We start from the raw sequence: 24,093 nt of genomic DNA on the forward strand, positions 1-24,093 counted from the left end.
TAGATTTATCTTGTTTTAGAAACAACACTGCATAAGATATTTAGGTTTTTCAGAGAATGTATTTTTATTTTGTCTTACTGTACTGGCAGAGTTTTTATAGTCAAAACAAGTTAAAAAATCTACCAGTGCTGAAGAAGTAATCCAAAGTATTTAGAATATGTTACTGACCTTGAGTAATCTAACGGAATATGTTACAAATTACATTTTACAGCATGTATTCTGTAATCTGTAGTGGAATACATGACATCACTACTCTCAAGTTGGAGCTTTCATAGAATTCAGAGTTTACAAACCGAATTACAAGTTCTATGAAGACGTAAACACTTTTTATAAATTGGAATCTTGTAATTACGGTAATTTCGACATAACGTGAACGCACCAATAGACGGCATTGTCACATTGTACCTCTTTCTTTTCTCGCCGCTGTTTCAGATGGACCAATCACAAATGCTTACGATGGATAACGGAAAAGGGACCGTTTAGACCGAACATGTTCTTGGGCTAAAAAAAAAAAAGCTAGGATTTTGAGACATGCTTTTAAAATTTTACGTTCTTTTTACCTGACACGGTGAATAAAAAATGTACTGCTTCTGCACAAGACACTGAAAAAAAAAAAAAAAAACAGCTGAACGTGGCACAATGGTCAAAGATGTCCGTCTAGTGCATGTTTACATAGAAAAACAATTGAAAAATAGCTCAGACGGACACAAAGGCTGAGTTCGGAATGGTATACTACCGTACTACTCTTACTAATACTGCCATTTAAAGATATGGGGGAAATAGTCTAATAAACAATATGGGCATGGGTAGCATGCCATTCAAAAACACGTTTGTTGCCCTTAAGAATTGTATTTAATCCTTCGATTTAACAGACTTTGATTTAATGTGTAAACGTCTCCTTTAAGGCAAAACACCTACTGCGATTTGATAGAGCTATTCAGCCGTGACGTCAATTTGTAGGCGAACCCCTAAGTCTAATTCACCATGGGTTCCCTTTGGGATTTTCCAATGGGTTTTTAAAAATGGGGGTTTTGAACTTATGTGTAAAATAAAGTCTGTGGTAAACATTACTTGACGATAAGCAGACGTTTTGTTCAACAACATAACTTACACAGTCATTCCTCAAATGTAAATTTTGAAGCCGCTGTGTGTACTTTATTAAAGTAATTTAATACAGCTTCAAAATTAACGTCTGAGGTATGAAAGTGTGTAATTTATGTTGTAGAACAAAAGGTCCATGTATTGTCAAGTAATGTTTATTTACCACAGACCTTATTTTACACATAAGTTCAAAAACCCCTTTATTAAATCCCGAGGGAACCTATGGCGAATTCTCTTCCGGGTTTTTGGACATTTTCTGAGCCATCAAACGCCCCCTTGTGGAAGAACTCTGTGTGTCTTATATGAACAGTTTTTAGTTACTTTGCCGCCCAATGCTGGTCAGTCATGATGAGTTCATTGTGCAGTTGTGCGCTAGAGGGCGCTGTGTCTGTGTGTCTCACTGTTGACATCCTGGCCTTACGAACGATATGAGATCGAAGCGAGCTGTTTTAAGCCGTTACTTTCACTTGAATGTGATGTCATTGGGGTTTTATTATATTCCCGGACTAAAGAAAGCGATCTAATGTAACGGTAAGGCGCTGATTTATCCTTGACGCTACATTTTTAATATCTGTAGTTTTTCTGGCAGGAACAGCCTCGTCGTTTGGATGATAGTTTACCCTCGATCTTTCATCGTTTTCGGTCCATTTTGTGGCAGTATGGATAGATGTAATGTCGCCGGGTATTTTAATGTCACTTTTGTTTTGTAGACTTGAGTTGTAATGAAACAGACTGTTAAACTAAAGCTCATCTTCTGTGTGTTCACTGTTAGCCAGGATGCTAATGCAATCCCAACCAATGTGATCTGATCAATACAGAGAAAAACCAATGCAGACTTTAAACGACATGCAGATTATTATGTGTGTTTAATGTGGTGGATAATTCATTTTAAACCTGTAAAATATAAAAACAAAGGAAGTTTGAGGTTTTTCTTTCTTTCTTCAAATCAGTAAACATACACGCTTATGAAACATAAAAGGGGGACACATTTAAATAATTATAAAAGGGGTTAAGTATTTATTAAGTACATTTGTTCTCTCTCTGATTCGGTTCCAAAGTAATATAACACACGGTTTAGTGTTATAAATATGCAAACACTAAAAATCTACATTATTCAGAGTAGCAACAAAACCAGGCTTCGCTCCGCCTCTAAAACGACTTTCCTTTTTGGCTGACGTCACCAAGCCCTCGGTCATTAAAGAGAACACTTTTAATGATCTAATCAATTATCTATGAATAAATATCAGTTTAAAAAAAAAAGTCCAGCCCTACATTTTTTCCCTTGAATATCCTGTTTCAATCGGTCTTACTGAGGTAAAATGGGATGGGCGCAGCATTTTCGGAGTCATTGGCAAATATGGTTGTCAGAGGTGATAAAAATGTGAAATATTTTCAGAAAACTTGTTTAAAACACATCGTCAAGTTCATAGAAATGCTGTCTTTGTGTCCATGTTTCGTTCACAAATTTTTGAAAAACATTTATAGCATTTTATAGCTAGCAATTATAGCAAGTGTTGTAACCATCAAGTAAAATTTATTAAAATGCTTTCCCTGCACCTTGACTACATGAATGTACACAGCTTCATTAATTTCAAAAAAGTTTTCCATATTTTTTAAGGTATGCATTTCTGATTCAAGAACATCAAGAATTGTTCTCAGGGTTACACCACACAACCTGAATTTTTTTTATTATATATATATATATATATATATATATATATATATATATATATATATATATAAAATTGTCAAATATTAATAATGAATGATAAAGCAAAATAATAACTTTATAGTCTTGAGGGTCTAAAGGGGTCTTTTATGCTTCTTTTTTTTTTATTTTTATTTTTTTTTTTTACATGACAACAAAATGGCTACCCACATGTTGGTTACACCACATGATTTTTGATTTGGTGGACAAAAGGTTTTAAAATATTAATCATATTTAATAATTAAATTGTTCCACTGTTTATTTAAAAATAATAATATAAATTTTATGCACTACTTGTGCCAAATATTATTTTATTTTTTTGTTTCAAGAATTTAAGCTTTTCATGGCACATTAATTTTTTTTTATTTTATTTTTTTTATACTGTCTCTGGACGGTTTCACCACATCACATTTTTTTTTTTACTTGAAGCCTCAGAAAATATAAAAATGACTTTGAAGTAATTGAAAGCATGTTCATCATAGATAAGTAATTGTTTTGTAATGTATTTTTGAATAATGGATCTGGACCAAAAAATTTGCATCACGTCATTGACCCAAATATGACAGAAAATGCCAAAATAGTGCTTTGAATGTATATGAATGCAGTGATATTCATGCATTATATATCTGTTTATGACAGAGGCAGAAGGCTGTTCTCTTAAAAGCTGATTTTGAGCCTTACTACAAGCCTATAAATATCACATTTCCTCATCATACCAGAATAATTTGGAAAGTGTTGAATATGCCCCTCATGGTTTTGAATGAGAAGTTTGGGAGTGTTCCTGCAGATGTGTAATGTATCAGTTCTCTTTGCATTTGCAGGTGAAGTTGAAGCAGATCTTAAGATGCTGCTCTCTTTGGGGATGCTGATGCTCTCTGCCACACAGATTTACACCATCTTTACTGTTCAGATATTTGCCTTCCTAAATCTTCTGCCTGTGGAGGCCGATATATCAGCAGTAAGTTTTGACAAGGGTACTGCAGCAGTTAATATGCACACTCTCACACACATGCAATTTAAATTGTGGTTGCATTTGTCTTTCAGTATTCATTGGACAATAAAACGGAGAACTTTGATGACCTACCAGCTCGATTTGGCTACAGGCTGCCCAGTGAAGGACTAAAGGTGAGTATATGATATTGAGTCAATGTCATGCACTGTATCTGTAGATTTATTCCAAGCACCAGATTGGCATCTACCTTTTAAGGGAGCAACTCATGTTGATTCCAGTTGAGCACAACAACGACTGAACTCTTTTTAACCAGCCTTTCTTTTGAATTTTTTTTTCCCATTGATCTCCTCCATAGAGATTAAATAAAAATCTTCAATGAAGAGTTCAAAGCCTTAAACCAAAGCAACCAGCTTTGAGATGAAACATTTCGAACAGAGTTTTAGCTAGTCTAAAGCCACGTCCACACTAATAAGTCTTCAGTTGAAAGCATGTTAATTTCGCAACGGCATTTTCCTCCACTGAAAACTGAGACTTTCGAACAAAATTTGCAGTAACGCATACTTTGGAAAACGATGATGTAGAGCTGCACAATTAATCGAAAAAGTAACCGTGATTAATTAACTGTTCATGAAAAGTGACGATTACAGCATGCCACAGTGAAAATAATTGATTATTTTTGCAGTGTAGACAGCTTCGTTTATAATGAGAGCATTCGCAAAATAAGTATTTAATATAACTTTTATTCATCTGCATTAATAATTGCAATTACAACATCAAGGAAAAAATCGACAATTATGATTTTTTGTCATAAACGTACAGCCCTATGGTGACGTTAGGAAACTGAAACTGGAGTTTTCATTCGAAAGCGTATTAGTAGGATGTGGCTTAGGGGTGCGCAAGGTCCATTTTTAGGGTGTGGATCGAGCCAGATCAGTTTGAAAGCAAGTGGAAGTACAGCAAATTGGATTTTTGAAAGCACAACTGGACCCGCCACTGGAAATTCTCATTGGTCAATGGATGTCAGAGTGTTGCAGCAAAAGTAAAAAAAAATGCACAACTTTTGATCGCATGACTTCAAGAGCTTCTGACCGTTTTTTCTCTTCGCCCTTGCAAATCCTTATTTAAATCAATGGATTCGCAGTGTTAACTCTTGTGTAAGGCAGCACACTAAACCCCTCTCCAAGAACTTCCATCTCTAAATTTATCATTAAAGCATCATCACTGTGAAAACTATAAAAAAAAAAAAACTATAAACTCACTCAACTGACAAGGCAACTGATTGATGACTAGTTGACCATCATGACCTATCCCTTATCATTTAAAAAAAAAAAAAAAAAAGTATTGATCAATGTCAGAATGAAAGCTGCTAAAATACTCTGGTTTTCTGTTCCTGATTCACATGTACAAGGCATTTAAACCACACCAAACACATCACTTTCCTGTTATAGTGATGTCAAAATAATTTTACTTCATAACTGTGTGAGTCAGTTCTCTCTTTGATAAGACTGCTGTTAACTTTTCTTGTGATTTCACAGTGATCTTTATCAGCTCAAAACACATGGATATTTTAAAAGGTCATCAAATTCTACTTCAGCCGGCACAAAATTTTCATATTTGTATCCAAGCAACAGCGTTCACCTTTGTCCTGTTCAGCTGGACGCAACTTTATATACTTATCATAATCCACTTTTACTAAATATTGTATTAGTAATTAGTATAACCATTGACCTTGTGTACAAGTGCAAAAAACCTTTGAATGGAAAATAAGTGCTATACGACATACATTGGAACAGGATGTCCGTCAACTGAACGTGTTGCTAGTGCGTAATGCTCTCAGATTGGGCTCTGGCACCCTGTCAGTGGAAAAGGGTTTGTGGGAATTCTCAAAGCCAATCAAACATTGCAATTTTACAGACAATACATTTTTCAGTTGTGTATTATATAGTTTGATTATTCTGCAGGGTTGTCATATCTTGAATTAGTTGCACACTTGGATGATCTCTTCTATGGTTTCATCTCATTTGGATTGTTTTTGTGGCCTACTTTGGCTCATCTTCAGTCATGTGCTGACCTCATGCCTGCTGTTTTATTACCCAATTACCCTTCAATAACAGGAAGTGTCCCTCTTGATTTAATTGCATTTCCTCATTTCTATTACATTTGCATCTTGACAATTGTGAATAATGAGAACCTTTGAAGAACTGAATGACTTAATTATATTGAATTTACTATGTTTAGAGACAAAGATAAGAGTTGATTTTAATTCACATAACTGATATTTTAGTTTTGGTCATGAATAGTTCTCCATTTTGCTTTGGACTTTTCCCCAAACTTCTATTATTTTCCAAAGTTGTGTGTAGTTATCAGCAGAGGGAGCTGTCGGGATTATTTTTTCAAGTTGTAAGTGGGCATTGAAAGGATATTGAGTAGTGTGCAGAGGAAGAAAGGTCACTAACTTTCAAGTTTCAACATCAAATATCTATAGCTTTAGAGTCTTTTGCACATTTATAAAATTATCTTTTCCTTCTTAGAACATTTCAAAAAGTAATAAAAATTTTTGTGCAGTTGGTGTTTTAGAAACCATGCACCAATGCTTGGATAGTCTGATCATTTCTGAATTTTATGTGTATATTTTTAATAGTAATAATAAAGGAAACATTATCACAGCGCATCATCACTTCGTCAGAGTTGGCTCTCTTAAACAAGTATTAGTGATTCAAGATTAGTTAAAACTAAAAACAGTCCTTTCTGGCCTTTAAACATGATTTGATTGAAATTTTCCCTCTTTTACAAAGGAATGACCAAATCTACCCTTTTCGAGGATTAACCTTTGGATTTTACTCATCAGATTTACAGTCTCAACAGATTTGAACAGAAACTATTTGGAGTTTTTGAACTGGTTATTTGCTAATTGTTTGTTCCCTGTTCTAACAGTCATTGGTTGAATTTGTCCTCAGGGCTTTCTGGTTGGGGCTCGTCCTGAGAATGCCTGTGAGCCGATCGCTCCTCCACCCCTGAGGGACAATGTAACCAACACCTTCATTGTGTTAATCAAACGCTTCGACTGTAACTTTGATGTCAAGGTAGGGTTCACCTCATTCTGGCAGCTGCTGAACACAGTATATCATATCACAGATAGGGATGGGAATCGTAAGGAATTGATTGAATGATTTCAGTTCCTCCTCGGCAGCCTGTTACCAAATGATAAGATCATTCAATATTGTAATGGAACAGATTCTTGCATAATAAGTTTGTGTTTTGAATTGGTCGTTAATGTGTCTGTTTACTATCCAGTTAGCTGAACGATTTCTCAGTCCTGAAGGGCTCTTGTCATCATGACAGCGAGCAGTAGTGCAGTTAGGGAGTAGTGACCAAAATGAAATAGTTATTTGCTGAAAATCATCCCTCCACATTTATGCATTTTACATTTATGCATTTGGCAGACGCTTTTTTCCAAAGCGACTTACAGTGCAGTTATAACATGGACAATACCCCCAGAACAACTTGGAGTTAAGTAATTTGTTCAAGGGCACAATGTTGGTGGCTGTGGGGATTGAACCGGCAACCTTCTGCTTACAAGTTCTGTGTTTTAGCCAACTACACCACCACCATGCCACCTCCACAGTTGCTCAAATCTCATTCACATGCAGCACATTTTTGCATGTACATTTATGTTCACATGCCTGACAGAATACCTACACTACAAATGTGTGTAACCTGAAAGACGAATCGCCTGTTAAAGTATGCAAATGCGCTCCTAATGCAAAATCAGCCTCCACTTTCCAAGATGTGCTTCATTATGCTTTCCATGCTTTTGGCAAATAGTATGCAAAGATGTGGAGAGGTCTGGCTACAGTTTCTATTCACCTGCAGGACTATGGATGACTTCCAAACGCATTGCAGAGCTAAGCCTGTTGCACTTTGTTCGACATATATTTCCTACATGGCAATAAAAAAGTTGATCATTAATGTTTTGATAATGATCTCTCAATAGAGGATCTACAGGCTAAAGTATGGCTGTGTACTTGTGATGTATGAAGGCTTGTAGTAAAGCTTCATTGTGTGGCTGTAAAGATTTACAATGCATAATATTCTTCCCGTCCCTGTTGGATTTGAGATTGGGTTTGTTTGTGCAGCAGAAGAGGGTAGTATTTGTTGTATTGACAGTTTCTTTCATTGTAAGGGAAGCTACTTTTGAAACAGTTGACTGCATCTATCAAGCTCAACCATTTAACACTTTTACCAAAGTTAGTGTAACGAAAATGTAAAAAAAAAAAAAAAATCGTTTCATATATATATATATTATATATGTGAAACTATATTAAATCTGCAACCTTGTTACTTGCAACCGGTTACCCATTCTGGGGTATTTTTTTTAGAAACCTTAATTACATTAATGTGTTTTTTTGGCTTGTTTTTATACACCGATAAGCCAAAACATTATGACAACTTGCAGGTGAAGTGAATAACGTTGATCATCTCCTAACAGTGTCAAGGTCTGGGTAGATTAGATGGTAAGCGAACAATCAGTTCTCGTAGTCAACATGTTGAATGTAGAAGAAATGGGTAGGAGTAAAGACCTGAGCGACTTTTACAAGGGCCAGATTGTTTTGGCCAGATGACTGGGTCAGAGCATCTCTAAAACAAAAAGGCTTGTGGGGTGCTCCCAGTCAGCAGTGGTGAGTACCTACCGACAGTGGTCCGAGGAGGGACAAACCACAAACCGACGACAGGGTGTTGGGTGCCCAAGGCTCATCGATGCGCGAGGGCAATGAAGGGTATCCCATCTAGTCCAAATTGACAGAAGGTCTACTGTGGCACAAGTCGTAGAAAATTATAATGATGGTTACGGGAAGAATGTGTTAAAACACAAAGTGCATCGCACCCTGCTGCTAATGGCACCAGGATGCACTGTGGGAAGACGACAAGCCGGTGGAGGTTGTGTGATGCTCTGGGCAATGTTCTGCTGGGAAATCCTGGGTCCAGCTTTTCATGTGCACGTCAATTTGACATGTGCTACCTACCTAAACATTGTTGCAGACCAGGTACACTCCTTCATGGCAATGGTATTCCCTGATGTTAGTGGCCTCTTTCAGCAGAATAATGTGCCCTGCTACACTAAACACATTGTTTGGGAATGGTTTGAGGAACATGATGAAGAGTTCAAGGTGTTGCCCTGGCCTACGAATTCCCCAGATCTCAATCCGATTGAGCATCTGTGGGATGTGCTGGACAAACATGTCCGATCCACGGTGCCTCCACCTCGAAACATACAGGTCTTGAAGGATCTTCTGCTAATGTCTTGGTGCCAGATTCCACAGGACACCTTCAGGGGTCTTGTAGAGTCAATGCCTCTACGGCGGCGCTGTTTTGACGGCACACAGAGGACCAACAGAATATTAGTCATAATGTTTTGGCTCATCAGTGTATATTTATTGCTAAAACAAATAACAAAACAAACAAATCAGGGCTCTGAACTGTATTGAGACATTTATTTTTAAGAATAAGCACTTATTTTCATCGATGGGCCACTGGCCGAGTTGTTGTCCGAGTTGATAAAAATTAGAAATCTTTTAAAAATCTGTTTTAAAACACATGTATTGTATACATGTATCATGTTCATAGAAATGTATATGTTGATTTAATACATTTTGAGAAAAACATTCATAGCATGTATTTAATGGCTTTAAAAATGTCAAGTGGTTTAACCATCAATACAATACTTTCCTTGCACTTTGAATAAATAAGTGTATACAACTTAATCGTTAAAATCAAAAAAGTAAAAAAAGAAAATGTGTTGGTAAAACATTTTTTACAAACATCATGAATTTTTAAGTCACTAATATTGTTGTCACTATACCAAAATTTCAGTAGTTGGTACAGATACCAGTAAACTTTCACAATTCTCGATAACAATTAATTGTGGTAATATGCTATTTTTTTCTCTGTTTTTTGTAAATGTAAAATTTCAATGTAAATAATACATTAAACCAATTGCATGTTTCCTTTGTGTTTCTCAATTAAGTAAACATTGCTTCGTTTATTTTTTCTGAATTCCATGTTTTAAAGTTTAAATAAATTTCATCATCAAAATTGTGTCTAATCAAATAAATCCAAACTTTTATCGAATTAAAATAGTACAGTAACTTTCAACATACCATAGCGGTTTTTTTTTAATTAAAAAGTGCTTTAGTAAAGATTCTCACAACTTAATCTAAAACACAACATCTGTCTTATTTTTGTCAAATAAAGTGCTGCATTTCACTTTTTAAATGAAAACATTGATGAAAACTTCTATTCAGTACAACTCTACTCTTGCTTGTGAGATATAGGTTCAACATAATAATAAAATACATTTTAGTAAATACTAGTAATATATTTATGTCGCAATTTCTTATATTTCATTAGTTTCACACATCCGGATAAGACATTGGTTATATGGTTCAGTGTGATTATTTAAGCGCAAAATGCTGCGATTTAATAATATAAATAATTAGTATATAATAGTCTTCAGGCACTGTGCGTGTCACATTGAATGAGTGCTCTGTCATCTAGTGCAATAAACACAGGTGCTCATAAAATGTGGTGTTTTCAGCGTATGAGAGGCTTCACAAATTCACTTTGCAGTGCACAGCACATGCAGCCTTTATATTTATTTCATTAAATCCATTTGTGGTATGATAATTTTGACATCACTAGTCACTAACATCTTGAAGTTTTCTTAGGGTTACTCCACATGACCTGAACAAAATGTGCCTTTTAATAGCAATGTCGAAATATTTACGATTTTAAAAATGTTTCTTGACACATGATGACAAAATGGCTACCTGCATGTTGGTTACACCACCTGACTTTGATTTGGTGGAAAAAAGTTTTGACAAATCTTTAAAACATTTTAAAACAAGCTTGTTTGACTTAAGTTTTTAATAAATTATAATAAAAGATTATTCTAAACTACGTATGCCAAGTATTTATTTTTTCAAGAATTTCTATACTATTTTTTTCACCCTGATACTTTGATGAAAACGAATGAAAATTTGACTTGTGGACACTATTTGATCCTTTGTTATATTACTAAAAAACGTCACCTTTTGTCTTTACATTTAGTCGGTTACTCCCAAACACCCATTTCTTTACTCTTCTTCACATCCGGCCTCTTTTGCTTGCTTTCATATTCACTCTTTCTGTACCTCGCTCAATAACTCAATTTAGTGTCCTCTCTGTCCATGGAATGTCTTGAATGTTCTTATCTCTGCCTGTGCAAACATTCACTAATCCAGCCACTGCAAGAATCTGTCTCTTGTTCTAGACCACAATATGAAGAGTATATTTTCCCACTTTCTTGTGTATCTAAAGGATAAATACAATAATACAGCACAAACAAATATATTTGAATAGTCTCAGTTATTGGATCTTGTTTGTGTTGCATTTTAAATATGAGAATCTTGCCTCTGTAATTCTCTACTCTGCCATAAGTGGCCGCTGTTTAGCTGTGAACTGGGCTACTCCATCTAGACCTGAATATGGAAATGCTGGGTGTTAAATAACCATACCTAAAATGTATTCATTTTTTTATTTATTTGACAAGGACAGCGCTCATTAATAAACAGAAAAATTACTGTAAATGAGCCAGAGTTAGCCTTATAGGCTAATTTTCATCTGTTGTCATTGGCCAGCTTTTAAAAAAGCAACCTAAAATTAAAATAAAAGAACTTAATGAGGACGTTCAACTAATTATGTTAGTTAATTTAAGCCTTTAGTAATCTGATACTACAGTTTTGGTGTTGCAAATAAAATCCTTTAAACCCTAAGCCAAACAATAGCCACACATGTGTCATACAAGTAATGTGTGTGTGTGTTGGGGGGTGGGATTGGAGGAGTGCATGCATGAAGCCAGTGTCTGTCTGAACACTGAACACAATGTTATTGTCTCTGTTCTCGTCTTTCCTCAGGTCCTCCATGCGCAGAAGGCCGGCTACAAGGCAGCAATTGTCCACAATGTGGATTCTGATGACTTAATCAGCATGGGATCCAATGATCGTAAGTTCCTGCACACGAATGCATAAAACATGCAGTGGAGACAACCGTTCATGTGTTCTTCTGTGAGACAATACTTCAGTTCACAAACCTCAGCTCCAGTGTTTGGTAATAACCACTGCTGTATTTATGAATTCTGTCATGATGTCGTTTGACTTGGAATGTAGTGGACCATGATGGACACATTGCTGGTCATTCAACGTTTGGATCTTAAATTGGGGGAACCAACCTTAAGTGTTCTTAAACATAATGAATGATCCAAACTCCAATGGAACCCTAAAACCCTAAAACCAGAATCAGGTTTCCCATTGATCAGGTTTTATATATATATATATATAATATTTAAAACTCTAGTTCACAAACCAAAAACAAAGAAACTTTGACATAAAATGAAAAAGAAATTCGACATTATTTCTAGATCACAAAACAAAAACTGATGTAAAATGAAAAATAAATATTTAAAATTCCACACTTTCTAGTTCACAAAATAAAAAAATAAACTAGGACATGAAATGAAACATTTTATAATTCGACAATATTCCACTTTATAGTTCACAAATAAATAAATAAAATCCTATGGCATAAAATGAAATATTTTATAATTCTACACCATTTCTAGTTCACAGATCATAAACAAAGAAACTGACGTAAAAAAAAATATTTAAAGTTCTACATTATTTCTATTTCACAAAACAAAAAAAACGGACGAAAAAAATCATATTTAAAGTTCTACACTATTTCTATTTCACAAAACAAAAACAAAACTGACGTAAAAAAAATCATATTTAAAGTTCTACACTATTTCTATTTTACAAAACAAAACAAAACTGACGTCAAATAAAAAAATCATAAAGTTCTACACTATTTCTATTTCACAAAACAAAAACAAAACTGACGTAAAATAAAAAATAATAAAGTTCTACACTATTTCTATTTCACAAAACAAAACTGACGTAAAATAAAAAAAATCATATTTAAAGTTCTACACTATTTCTATTTTACAAAACAAAAACATATCTGACATAAAAAAAACATATTTAAAGTTCTACACTATTTCTATTTCACAAAACAAAACTGACATATAATAAAAAAATCATATTTAAAGTTCTACACTATTTCTATTTTACAAAACAAAAACTGACGTAAAAAATCATATTTAAAGTTCTACACTTTCTATTTTACAAAACAAAACACGTCAAATAAAAAAAATCATATTTAAAGTTCTACACTATTTCTATTTCACAAAACAAAACTGACGTAAAATTAAAAAATCATATTTAAAGTTCTACACTATTTCTATTTCACAAAACAAAAACAAAACTGACGTAAAATAAAAAAATCATATTTAAAGTTCTACACTATTTCTATTTCACAAAACAAAACTGACGTAAAATAAAAAAAAATCATATTTAAAGTTCTACACTTTCTATTTCACAAAACAAAAACAAAGAAACTGATGTAAAATAATTTGTTAAATTCTACACTTTCTAGTTCACAAATTAAAAACATTTGATGGAACTGTGATGTAAAATGTAAAATAATTTTTTTTTTTTAAGATCACAAAACAAAAACAAAAGAGAATGATGTTAAATGAAAAATAAATGACACTATTTCTAGTTCAGAAAACAAAAACAAGAAAATGTACAAATGTAAAAATATTTTACATTTTATATTATTTCTAAATAACAAAACAAAAAAACTGATCTAAAATCTAAAATTTTAAAAATTCTGCACTTTCTAGTAAAATAAATAAATACTATGACATAAAATCAAAAAAATTAAAATTCCACTATTTGTAGTTCACAAATCCATAACAAAGAAACTATATGAAGTAAAATGGAAAAAAAATGTTTTAAATTCTAATCTATTTCTATTTCAAGTTCATAACTCAAAAACAATTTTTGACTTGAATTTTAAATATTTATTTTTCATTTATAAACTATTACTAGTTCACGAATCACATAAGCAAATTTGTAACATTTATCCATGTTAACTCCTTTGTACAGACGGTCAGATTTCCTTGCTTCCAATCACACAAGATGCTTTGGAACATTCTCAAATCATGCAAGTCTCAAGTTTTGAGAGCAGTTTGTTATCAGCCATGTATGGAATTCTGGATGGCTTTACAGACTTTAAAATGTTTCTCATCACCCTTAATACCATAATTCCTGTTGATCAGGTAATCGTTGTTCTGTAATGTGCATTTTAATTAGGCTCTCTCTTGCATTTACATATACAGTATATGTCTAATTTTGCTACAGTGGACATTCTGAAGCAGATAGACATTCCATCAGTTTTCATTGGTGAAGAAGCAGCCAACTCTCTCAAAGAGGATTACATCTATGAGAAAGGGTGAGAGCTTGGATTTCACTTCTGGATACTTTATGGAACTGAGTAATCTAATAATAATTCAGCTGTGCTGGCATGTATTTCAGTCATATGTTATAGGATAAAAATGTGCTATTCACACCAAGCAACTAACCAACACAAAAGTATACATATTCACATACCAAAACCTTTCAATACTTAAAGTGTTTGGCATAAATTTAACAACTGAGCAGTCAAGATAGCCTAAAAAAAAATGGTGTTTGAATATGTGATTGACAAAGATATGATTCTAAATCTAGAGAATGTATTGGCTTTTAAAGAACTGCAAGAAGATAGATTAATTATTATTGTTCTTATATGTATCATGTGGACATGAGCAGTACATGATGTTTGTGCATTCTGTCTTTCTGTAGTGGTCATGTAATTCTCATGCCAGACTTCAGTTTGCCTCTGGAATATTACCTGATCCCATTCCTCATCATCGTTGGAATCTGCCTCATTCTCATTGTAGTTTTCATGGTGAGTAATGATGATAGTCTATAATAAAGATAATGACCCTTTTATAAGGTAAATGTGCTGACTGATATTTACTTTTTTTATTTATTATTTATTATCTTAGATTACAAAGTTTGTTCAGGACAGACACAGAGCCAGAAGAAGTCGCTTGCGGAAAGACCAGTTAAAGAAACTTCCAATTCACAAGTACAAGAAAGGTAAGAAACAAATACGATAGTATACAGTATGTAATTATAAATAAACCATTGTATTTTGATATCTACATTTTCATACTTGTGACCGATATGCTGATGGTTTTAATATGGCCAATAATTGGCCAAAAAATATTGGTTTGTCGATACATCAGTGCATCCCTATACAAAATCTGTAATCTTTCTTTGCATCTTTAAAACATCTGGGCACCTTTATTTTGACGTTGCAAAGCTGTCACGTTGTTAGGATATCAGCATTCTGCATTATCTGTGTCGGACGAACAGCCTGGCATTGTGGACACATCAGGAATGTGAGTGAAATGTGGAATTCCCCTCCCACACTGCAGCTCCCGGCATTTTCCATCTCCTCATAGTGCATCATCAGGCCATTTTACAACCAAATCAAAACACAGTGTCCATTGATCAGTCACTGTGTGCCTGTGTGAATGAATAGAGCATCTATTAACTATGACTACGTTTACATGAAAGCGCCTTATTGCGAGAAAGTGGCATTCCTGTTAACATGCACTGTATAAGCTTGTACTCTTTACTCCCATATACATGTGGATCGGTCCATAAGAGGCTTTCTCCACCGCGACGCTTGTGTAAATAACAAACATGGCATCCGCGTCAAACTTCACTGTTTTATTCTCCGTTGCTTCAATTTATTCCCAGATGTTCCAGAGTTGTTGCTGTGTTTTTTTCCTTAACTTTCCATCATGGCCTGCAGCAGAATTGTGCTTCAATAGTGGGGTTTCCCTCTTACTTAAAACTCTGGGATTCCCCCAGTGTACTTCAGCTAATATATGTGGATGTGAGGGACAGTCTATATTTTACACTGGTGTGTATAAATGGGTAGAGCTTAAGTGTATGTGCTTTTCCTACTGTACTCTCAGAAATGTTGAATACTTTCCACTGTGTTGACTTGTTGTTGGGCTCCATCCTATGATGTTTGTCATCCTGATCTGTTCATGCACATGCACACTCCTTAAAAACCTGTAAGAACGCCGCTTATATTTTTACATGACCACATAAGCGACGTTCTCCTGGAGAAACCCACGTGTGTTAAACCGCTTTCTCTTAATTCCTTAAGCGGCGTAAGGAAAACGACTTTCTCGTTTACATGACGTTTCAGAACGCTGCTTTCTGCAAAAAACCCTGGAATAAACAGTTTTCCTAAATGCATGTAAATGTGGTCTATATCTCCTGTTCTGCTTGTTCATAGTGCTGGTATCTTTGTAAGGAGCATTTTGAATGTGTTCTCATATGAAAGTACAGACTAAAGGGCATTCGTCCTAAAGAAGGAAGGGAGAGGTACACCATCATCACTTTCACTTGGTGTTAATTATAAGGAAAGTGCTGGCGCTCAAGTTACAGTCACCTGTGTTCATCTCCTCTTTCAAATACTCGACAGATCAAATGTGTGCGAGATACATAGTCTTAAGACAACTAGTAATAATTTGTCTGAGATGGCGAAACGTTAGATTTCATGCAACTTTGCTCGTACAAAAAGGTACTACTTTAGACCAACCAATCAGAAAACAGAATTTCAAATCGATACAATACAGGCATCAAATTTTAGCTTGCCTCCTATCCCACATTTTATTTTAAGAAAGGAAACGTCTGTGAACCAATTTGGTTACTCGTATACATATTTATGCAATACAAATGACTGATGGATCTCAATAACCTGTTATATGCTCCTCTTGTCTTGTTCCAAAGACCAATGTTTTTTGCTTTCAAGTTACACAAAAGTTATAAGGACACGAGGGAAGCGTCTCTCATTAGTGGATGTATAACAGTACGAATTCGCCACCTCGTAGTTTTCTGTTGAATTCTCTCTTTGTTGCCTCAGACTCCGTTAGTTGAACAAATGTGAAACATTTGATCAGTACGTTGGTGTGTTTGATCTACAACACTCTGTTCTCCTCCTGTTCATGGCATCTCTGCTGACTTATGTGGTTTGTTCTATGGCTCTGTGCTGACTCATGTATTCTGCTGTGTGCTGCAGTCTGTCTCACTGACCGGGTGAGCGGACGGTTGGGTGGGTTTTTCCTGTCACATGACAGTGCAGCTGAGCAGCACACTCAAAACAAGCAGCTGCTGTCATGGCCGTGTTAATGCAGGCACCGGAAAACTGTCATACTCACCTGCTTAATGCATCGCTGCAGTCTGGTGCAGTAAATGCAGATATCGTTAGCCTAGCGTCCCAAAGATTTCAGACTTTGAGGCTTAAGCTGTTATCTGTAGCTGCGACTTCAGATTCCTAACCAAGTGGTTATCGAGGGCAAAGATTTCAGTGTATTGCGAACTAATGAAATTATACTTTGCATAAAGAAAATGAAGCCTACATTTAGAATCATTATCATTTTTTGCATTGTGACATTTTCAGGGCACGTAAGCATATTTTACCCCCCAATTCTCATTACTGTAACGCATCCAGATGTTTAAATTTTACTATCCCTAATGTTTTCAGTGAAAATTCTCATTACCATAACAGTCTTTTTTTTTTAATATACTCTGTTACATTAACAAAAATGTACGGAGTCCCTTAGAGCAGGTTTTCTCAACCACTGGGTCGCGACTCAAATGTGGGTTGCGGATCATTGTCTGCTGGGTCATGAGATCTTTTCTGTCATGAGTACAAATTACCAATTAAGGATAGAACTGTACATTTGCAATGTTTGGGGCAACAGTGACCTCTTGTCGAATCGTGTTAATATCTCCAGGTTTATGTAAACGACCGTAAGTAAGAGGCTGCATTTCTCTGACAAAATGATTAGCTGTCCAATCACAATAATCCATCAATGCAACAAATTCTTCTTTTTGGGCAAGGTCTCTTTACGTAGCATTGCATACTCTAGCTCCATGCATTACAATGCTAGTCTGAATGCAATCCAGTCTCTGGAGATCATCATGTCAGAGCGGCAGTCCCAAGTAGGATGGGATGGTCCCGTATTTAAAGATAAAATGATGTGTCCTGTATCGAATCAATACGGGACACGATTTGTCCTGTATTTAAGCTGGCCCGATGGCGTCACCACTAAATCATTCAAGATCATAAATTTGACCTTGATATTTGTTGAAAATTGTGCTTACGGTGGGTAAGGAACTGTCTGAATAGTCCTCACATTGTGCTAAAACATGCAAAAATTGTGGAGGGTGTGGTAAGGGACCGTCTGAAAACTTAAAGCTGCACCAAAGATATAGATATTAGGCCGCTATATTATAAGCATATAAACATAACTAGATTATTTAAGTACCTATTAATTTATTCTGCCTTATAAAACCATGGGTTTACTATAGTAGTATCCATGACAGTTCCATGTTTTATTTTGTTTTTTTGCTTTTTTTTTTCCGTGGAAACATGGTTTTACTAGAGTAATATTGTAGGCTGTAGTAACCAGCCTTTTTTTTTTTTTTTGCCGAGTTTTTTGGTGGAAACCATGGTTTTAATACAGTGTCCTGTATCCATATAGTAACAATGCCGATTAACCAAGGTAATCTTGTGGTTACTATGGTTTTACTACAAATACCATGGTATTTGTAGTTAAACCATAATAACCACAAAAAAAAAAACTTTTTTAAATAGGATTTTTAGGACCATAGTTTTTGTTTTCCTGTATTATTACTATGGTTTTACAATGAATATCAAGGTTAAAATATGGTTACTGTAGTAAAACCATGGTATATTTATTGTGAGGGCACGCAAAACTTATTGTGGGGGAACAAAAAACGTATCGTGTGGAAACACAAATTATTGCAAGGAAACGCAAAAATATTTGCTGCCACAATCTCTTAAAGTGCTCCGTAAAAAGGTGCTGTACGATGAAAAAAAAAAATGGAAATTACTATCAAAGACATGCCCCTAGGGGGCCTGGGTGGCTCAGTGGTAAAATACGCTGGCTACCACCCCTGGAGTTCGCTAGTTCGAATCCCAGGGCGTGCTGAGTGACTCCAGCCAGGTCTCCTAAGCAACCAAATTGGCCCGGTTGCTAGGGAGGGTAGAGTCACATAGGGTAACCTCCTCGTGGTCGCTATAATGTGGTTAGTTCTCAGTGGGGTGCGTGATGAGTTGAGTGCGGATGCCGCGGTGGATGGCGTGAAGCCTCCACACACGCTATGTCTCCGTGGCAATGCGCTCAACAAGCCACGTGATAAGATGCGTGGGTTGATGGTCTCAGAAGCAGAGGCAACTGAGATTCGTCCTCCATCACCCGGATTGAGGCGAATCACTACACGACCACGAGGACTTAAAAAAAAAGCGCACAAGACATGCCCCTAAAATCCCTTCCTAAATCTACACCTATGGCCCAGCCCTAGCCCATACTACAGGTCAACTCTTAAGAAGTGACTTTAGAATATGGTACTGGGTACCACAACATTTTAGGTTTTCTTTCAAGCCACAAACTCAACTGTACATTGTCAGTTCTGAACAGTTGAAGAAGTTAATCTAGAATGTTATGCGCTTCACAAAGTGTTTGTGTCAGTTGTAACCATTCCCACAGACTGGTCTGCTTAGAAACCCCTCTCGACCATCCCTCAAATATTGGCATTTGCTCACGTTGAGCACAAATAGTTGGTGACGCTCTGCAGTTGCTGTTATAACTTATCCATATACGGTCACATGTAGCCATGGTAGTTTGTGAGACAGCAAGAAAATGTGTTCTTTTACTGCTTATATAAACACTGACCATCAACAGAGCTGCTCCTTCATTGGTGGAGAGAAATGTGGAAAAAAGGCAGAGGAATTTAGAGGGAGAGCAGAATGAATTTCTGAACATATTGAGACTGGAACGGTTTTCTAGATCCAGGACACCCAGAATCCTTATTCTTTATTAATGCTTATAAATCAAATTATGTATTGAATGTAAAAATTAGACACCAATTTGTGAAGACCTACAGTTACGTATTGAGTATTGTAACAGGACGATAAACATAATACTTTAAATGGGTCATTCATTCCTGTTATGCAGTACCATTTAAATTCTAGAAGAAATTGATATCATTAAGTATTTCATTTAAAGACTTCATAAATCTGCTCTGGTCAAGCTTCGATACTTAAAATATTAATACATTTATACAATAGGATGCCAGACACAAATGGAAATGAAGAGCTACATCTACCATAGCTCAATGAGAGATTAAGAGTTAGCTTACATGAGAGTCTCAAATATAACTAGTGCTGTCAGTTGATAAAAAATGTTGATCGCGATTAATTACATTATTTTTGTAGTTAATCGCAATTAATTGAAAATTTATAAAGTGCTGAAATATCACTATATATACTTCTTTTCCTGTCCAAATGCATTTATTTCCTTCTTAGGAAAGAAAACAATATGTAACAATATAATGCTTTATTAACATATTCCAAACAAAGGCTTCCACAGTATAAAGATAGAAATGCACTAAAATAGCACCAATTCAAGTAACATTAAACGTTTCCCAAAGTCTTAGTGGGAGTTTGACTAATTGAAAGAACTAGTCCCTACATAGGTTGCATATTCATTGCCATGGGCATTAAATCTCTTAAACTATCATCCTCCACAATATTAATCAGCTGGAAGACTGTGGCTATCCTTTTTGGTACAGCAATCGTTAAGCCGTGTTCATGATTCGTGTCAGGGCAAGCATCAACCTTCGCTTTGAACTCCACATGAAAAGCGATTGCAGAGAAACGTCTCATTCTGCGTTTTGGTGATAGTTAAGACTTGACATGCTTCTGTGATAATTAAAATGCGCCTTACGTAAGCTGAAAAAATATTTGATTACTGTCACAAGTTCCATCTTGGCTTGTTTTGTACAACAAATAGCATCAAGAGCTCCTTTGCACATCACATGATCTCTGAATCACTGTTTTGAGTGTTTGCGTCAGTGTAATGACTCCAGGCGTGCACATTACAAAGGTTCCGCCCCTATAACTAGTGTTTATGCTGTATTGATGGTAAATGCGTTAATTGCGATTAAGAAAAATTAACGCGTTAAATTTAAAATGTTTATCGCATGCGTTAGCGCGTTAATTCTGGCAGCTATAATTATAAGAAATATACACTGATGAGTGGAAACATTATGACCACCTGCCTAATATGCCGTTGGTCCTCCGCATGCAACAAAACGGCACTGACCTGTCAAGGCATGGACTCTACAAGACCCCCGAAAGTGTCCTGTGGTATCTGGCACCAAGACATTATCTGCAGATCTTTCAAGTCCTGTAAGCTGCGAGGTGGATCCGCCATGAATCGGACTTCCTGGTCTAGCACATCCGACAGATGCTCAATCTGATTGAGATCTGGGGAATTTGGAGACCAGGGCAACACCTAAAACTCTTCATCACGTTCCTCAAACCATTCCCAAACAATGTGTGCAGTGTGGCAGGGCGCATTATCCTGCTGAAAGAAGCCACTGCCATCAGGGAATACCATTGCCATGAAGGAGTATACCTGGTCTGCAAAGATGTTTAGGTAGGTGGCATGTGTCAAATTGACGTCCACATGAATGGCCGGACCCAGGGTTTCCAGCAGAATATTGCCCAAAGCATCATGCTCCCTCCACCTGCTTGTTGTCTTCCCACATTTTACCTTGGTGCCAGGTAAATGCCGCACACGTACACGGCCATCCATGTGATGTAAAAGAAAACGGGACTCAACAGACCAGGCAACCCTCTTCAGTTCCGACAGTCCAGTTCCAATGCTTGCATGCCCATTGTAGGCACTTTCGATGGTGGACAGGGGTCATCATGGGCACTCTGACCAGTCTGTGGCTACGCAGCCCCATATGCAGCAGGGTGTGATGTACTGTGTGTTGTGACACATTCCTCCCGTAACAATCATTAAAATTTTCTGTGACTTTGTCGGTTCGGACCAGACGGGATAGCCTTCATTGCCCTCGCACATCGATGAGCCTTGGGCATCCAACACCCTTTCGCCGGTTTGTCCCTCTCTGGACCACTATCATTAGGTACTAACCACTGCTGACTGGGAGCACCCCACAAGCCTTGTCGTTTGATGCTCTGACCCAGTCGACTGGCCATAACAATTTGTCCCTTGTCAAAGTCGCTCCGGTCTTTACTCCTATCCATTTCTCCTGTATTCAACACATTGACTATGAGAACTGGTTGTTCGCTTACCATCTAATCTACCCAGACCTTGACATGTGGCCTTGTAAGGACATGATCAACGTTATTCGCTTCACCTTTGACCCAAGGACATGAGAAAAAAAGTCAATATTCGCTCAAAGTAGTGAAATTATTTCAAATTCACCCTTATATTCACTTAACTGCGATAAAAGAAAACTAATACGATTTCCATCTTTAAATGGGGTTTTATATTTTATCCAATGACATGTCAGCTTTTTTAATGTGACTTGACTGAAATGCATTGTGGTTTGCTATTTCTTAATTTCTCTTAGGTGACTCCTATGACGTGTGTGCTATTTGTTTGGATGAGTATGAAGAAGGTGACAAACTTCGGGTCTTGCCCTGCTCGCATGGTGAGTCTTTGTCTTTACATTTGTGTCATTTGTTATACTCGCGACAAATGGTAGCCCACCAAATAACAATTTTATATATATATATATATATATATATATATATATATATATATATATATATATATATATATATATATAAAAAGGTTAATATGTCACAAAAAAAAATTTATTTACAGTCTACACAAAATGTTCGCTATCCACTCTACTTCTGTGAGACAGGATGTTCAGTGAGAAGAAATGTTGGACAGGACTTGATTTTATCATCAGGAATTGATTGTATTAAGAAAAGTGGGTTCTATATGTCACATGGTTGGGTTGGAGGGGAGGCATTGAAAAAGGGATTCGTGACATCAGCGGAAAAGTAACGTTGTTTCAGAGGCAGAGCAAGTTTTTACAAGATTATAAAGACAAACATTGTTTTTTATTTGTAATAACATGCATGAACCAATCATGCACAATAAGACCAGGAATGTGTATTAAGAAAGTAAAAACTGTCAGTTTTGATTTCATTTTAAAATTTGAAACTAGATTCTCAATGAATTGATTGCATTTGTCAGGAACTCTTGCGCTAATTCTCTTTGTACCAATCCTCAGCCTATCACTGCAAGTGTGTCGACCCGTGGCTGACCAAAACCAAGAAGACCTGTCCAGTGTGCAAGCAGAAGGTTGTGTCATCTGAGGGTGACTCAGACTCAGAGTCCGACTCTGGTGAGAGTGGCGGCGAGGAGAACGAAGTATCGGAAAACACGCCTCTGCTGCGAACTCTGGCCTCTACCAGCGCCCATTCATTCGGAACCATGTCTGGCTTGCTGCCCCAGCATGAACCAGAGTCATCGGACTATGACGAGCACAGTGACACCACCGACAGCGAGGAAGAGGTCACCGTGGAAACTGTGGTCGTACAGCTGCAACAGGAACGCCCTGAAAACATGGAGGCGAATGCCTGAGACGTTGGCCAAGGTCAACATAGACTCATGAAGGGGATTCCAAAGTATTTGGAGCAGCATTTCGCGATCACTTGTTATTTAACATTAGAAATCCATTTAATGGATGGTTCACCCAAAAATGAAAATTCTTGTTATTCCAAACTTTTTGACTTTCTTTTGTGAAACACAAAAGAAACTGTGACTGAGGCTAACAATTTTCACTATTGGGTGAACTATACCTTAGATAAATGTACACAATATGTTGTATAGAGAGCTTTGCGCAGCTCGAACCATGCAGCAATATTTTATAATCTGTGATTTCCCCCCAAAGAGAATATACGCTATTACATTCAATTAGCAATATGATTTTTGGCATCCTGCGCAGCATCTTCCACCCCCGAGAATGTAATTTGTGCTTCAGTCACATGCCAAACTCATCTCGGATGTGTATCAAATCTAAAAAATCTGCACATTTTATATGACAAAGACTTTGTTGACAAGGACTATAATATTTGTTGTACCAATACTGACACCACTATTTTAGTTTGATCAATAACAACAGAACCTAAATATGAGTCACTCAAAAGTGATCTTACAAATGCAATTAACACATTTAAAATACTGTAAGTAGGAAATGTTTTTGTGAGTAGAAGTTGAAGGGTTTTTGATAACATGCACTGTTACTGATGTCTGGTTGCTTTATTGTAATGTTCTGCTCACCCTTTTTCGTAGTAGTCTATATTCATTTCTCTTCATGAATAAAATACTACACCTTTGCTGGTTTTGTATTAATATCTCATCCATCAATTTTTAAACTCGCACAAGGTGGAAAACATTAAAAGGAAA

General features: G+C 36.2%; 1 protein-coding gene across 1 annotated transcript; it reads left to right on the top strand.

Moving 5' to 3' along the window:
- Positions 1–1,479: 1,479 nt before the first annotated feature.
- Positions 1,480–24,023, top strand: LOC127438457 (E3 ubiquitin-protein ligase RNF13-like). Its single transcript, XM_051694065.1, has 10 exons — positions 1,480–1,632; positions 3,631–3,767; positions 3,854–3,934; positions 6,719–6,844; positions 11,714–11,801; positions 14,060–14,150; positions 14,540–14,645; positions 14,746–14,839; positions 22,241–22,321; positions 22,916–24,023. Exons 2-10 carry the CDS (start codon positions 3,654–3,656, stop codon positions 23,266–23,268), a joined length of 1,134 nt encoding a protein of 377 aa, XP_051550025.1. The 5' UTR covers positions 1,480–1,632; positions 3,631–3,653; the 3' UTR covers positions 23,269–24,023.
- Positions 24,024–24,093: the final 70 nt, after the last annotated feature.

Source organism: Myxocyprinus asiaticus, chromosome 49 (assembly GCF_019703515.2).
Source record: "Myxocyprinus asiaticus isolate MX2 ecotype Aquarium Trade chromosome 49, UBuf_Myxa_2, whole genome shotgun sequence".
Taxonomy (NCBI): Eukaryota; Metazoa; Chordata; class Actinopteri; order Cypriniformes; family Catostomidae; genus Myxocyprinus; species Myxocyprinus asiaticus.

Coding starts and splice junctions, on each gene's coding strand:
- LOC127438457 (XM_051694065.1), top strand. CDS start 3,654: ATGCTGCTCTCTTTGGGGATGCTGATGCTCTCTGCCACACAGATTTAC. Junction 14,840..22,240: donor AATTCACAAGTACAAGAAAG/GTAAGAAACAAA, acceptor AATTTCTCTTAG/GTGACTCCTATGACGTGTGT. Junction 22,322..22,915: donor GGTCTTGCCCTGCTCGCATG/GTGAGTCTTTGT, acceptor ACCAATCCTCAG/CCTATCACTGCAAGTGTGTC.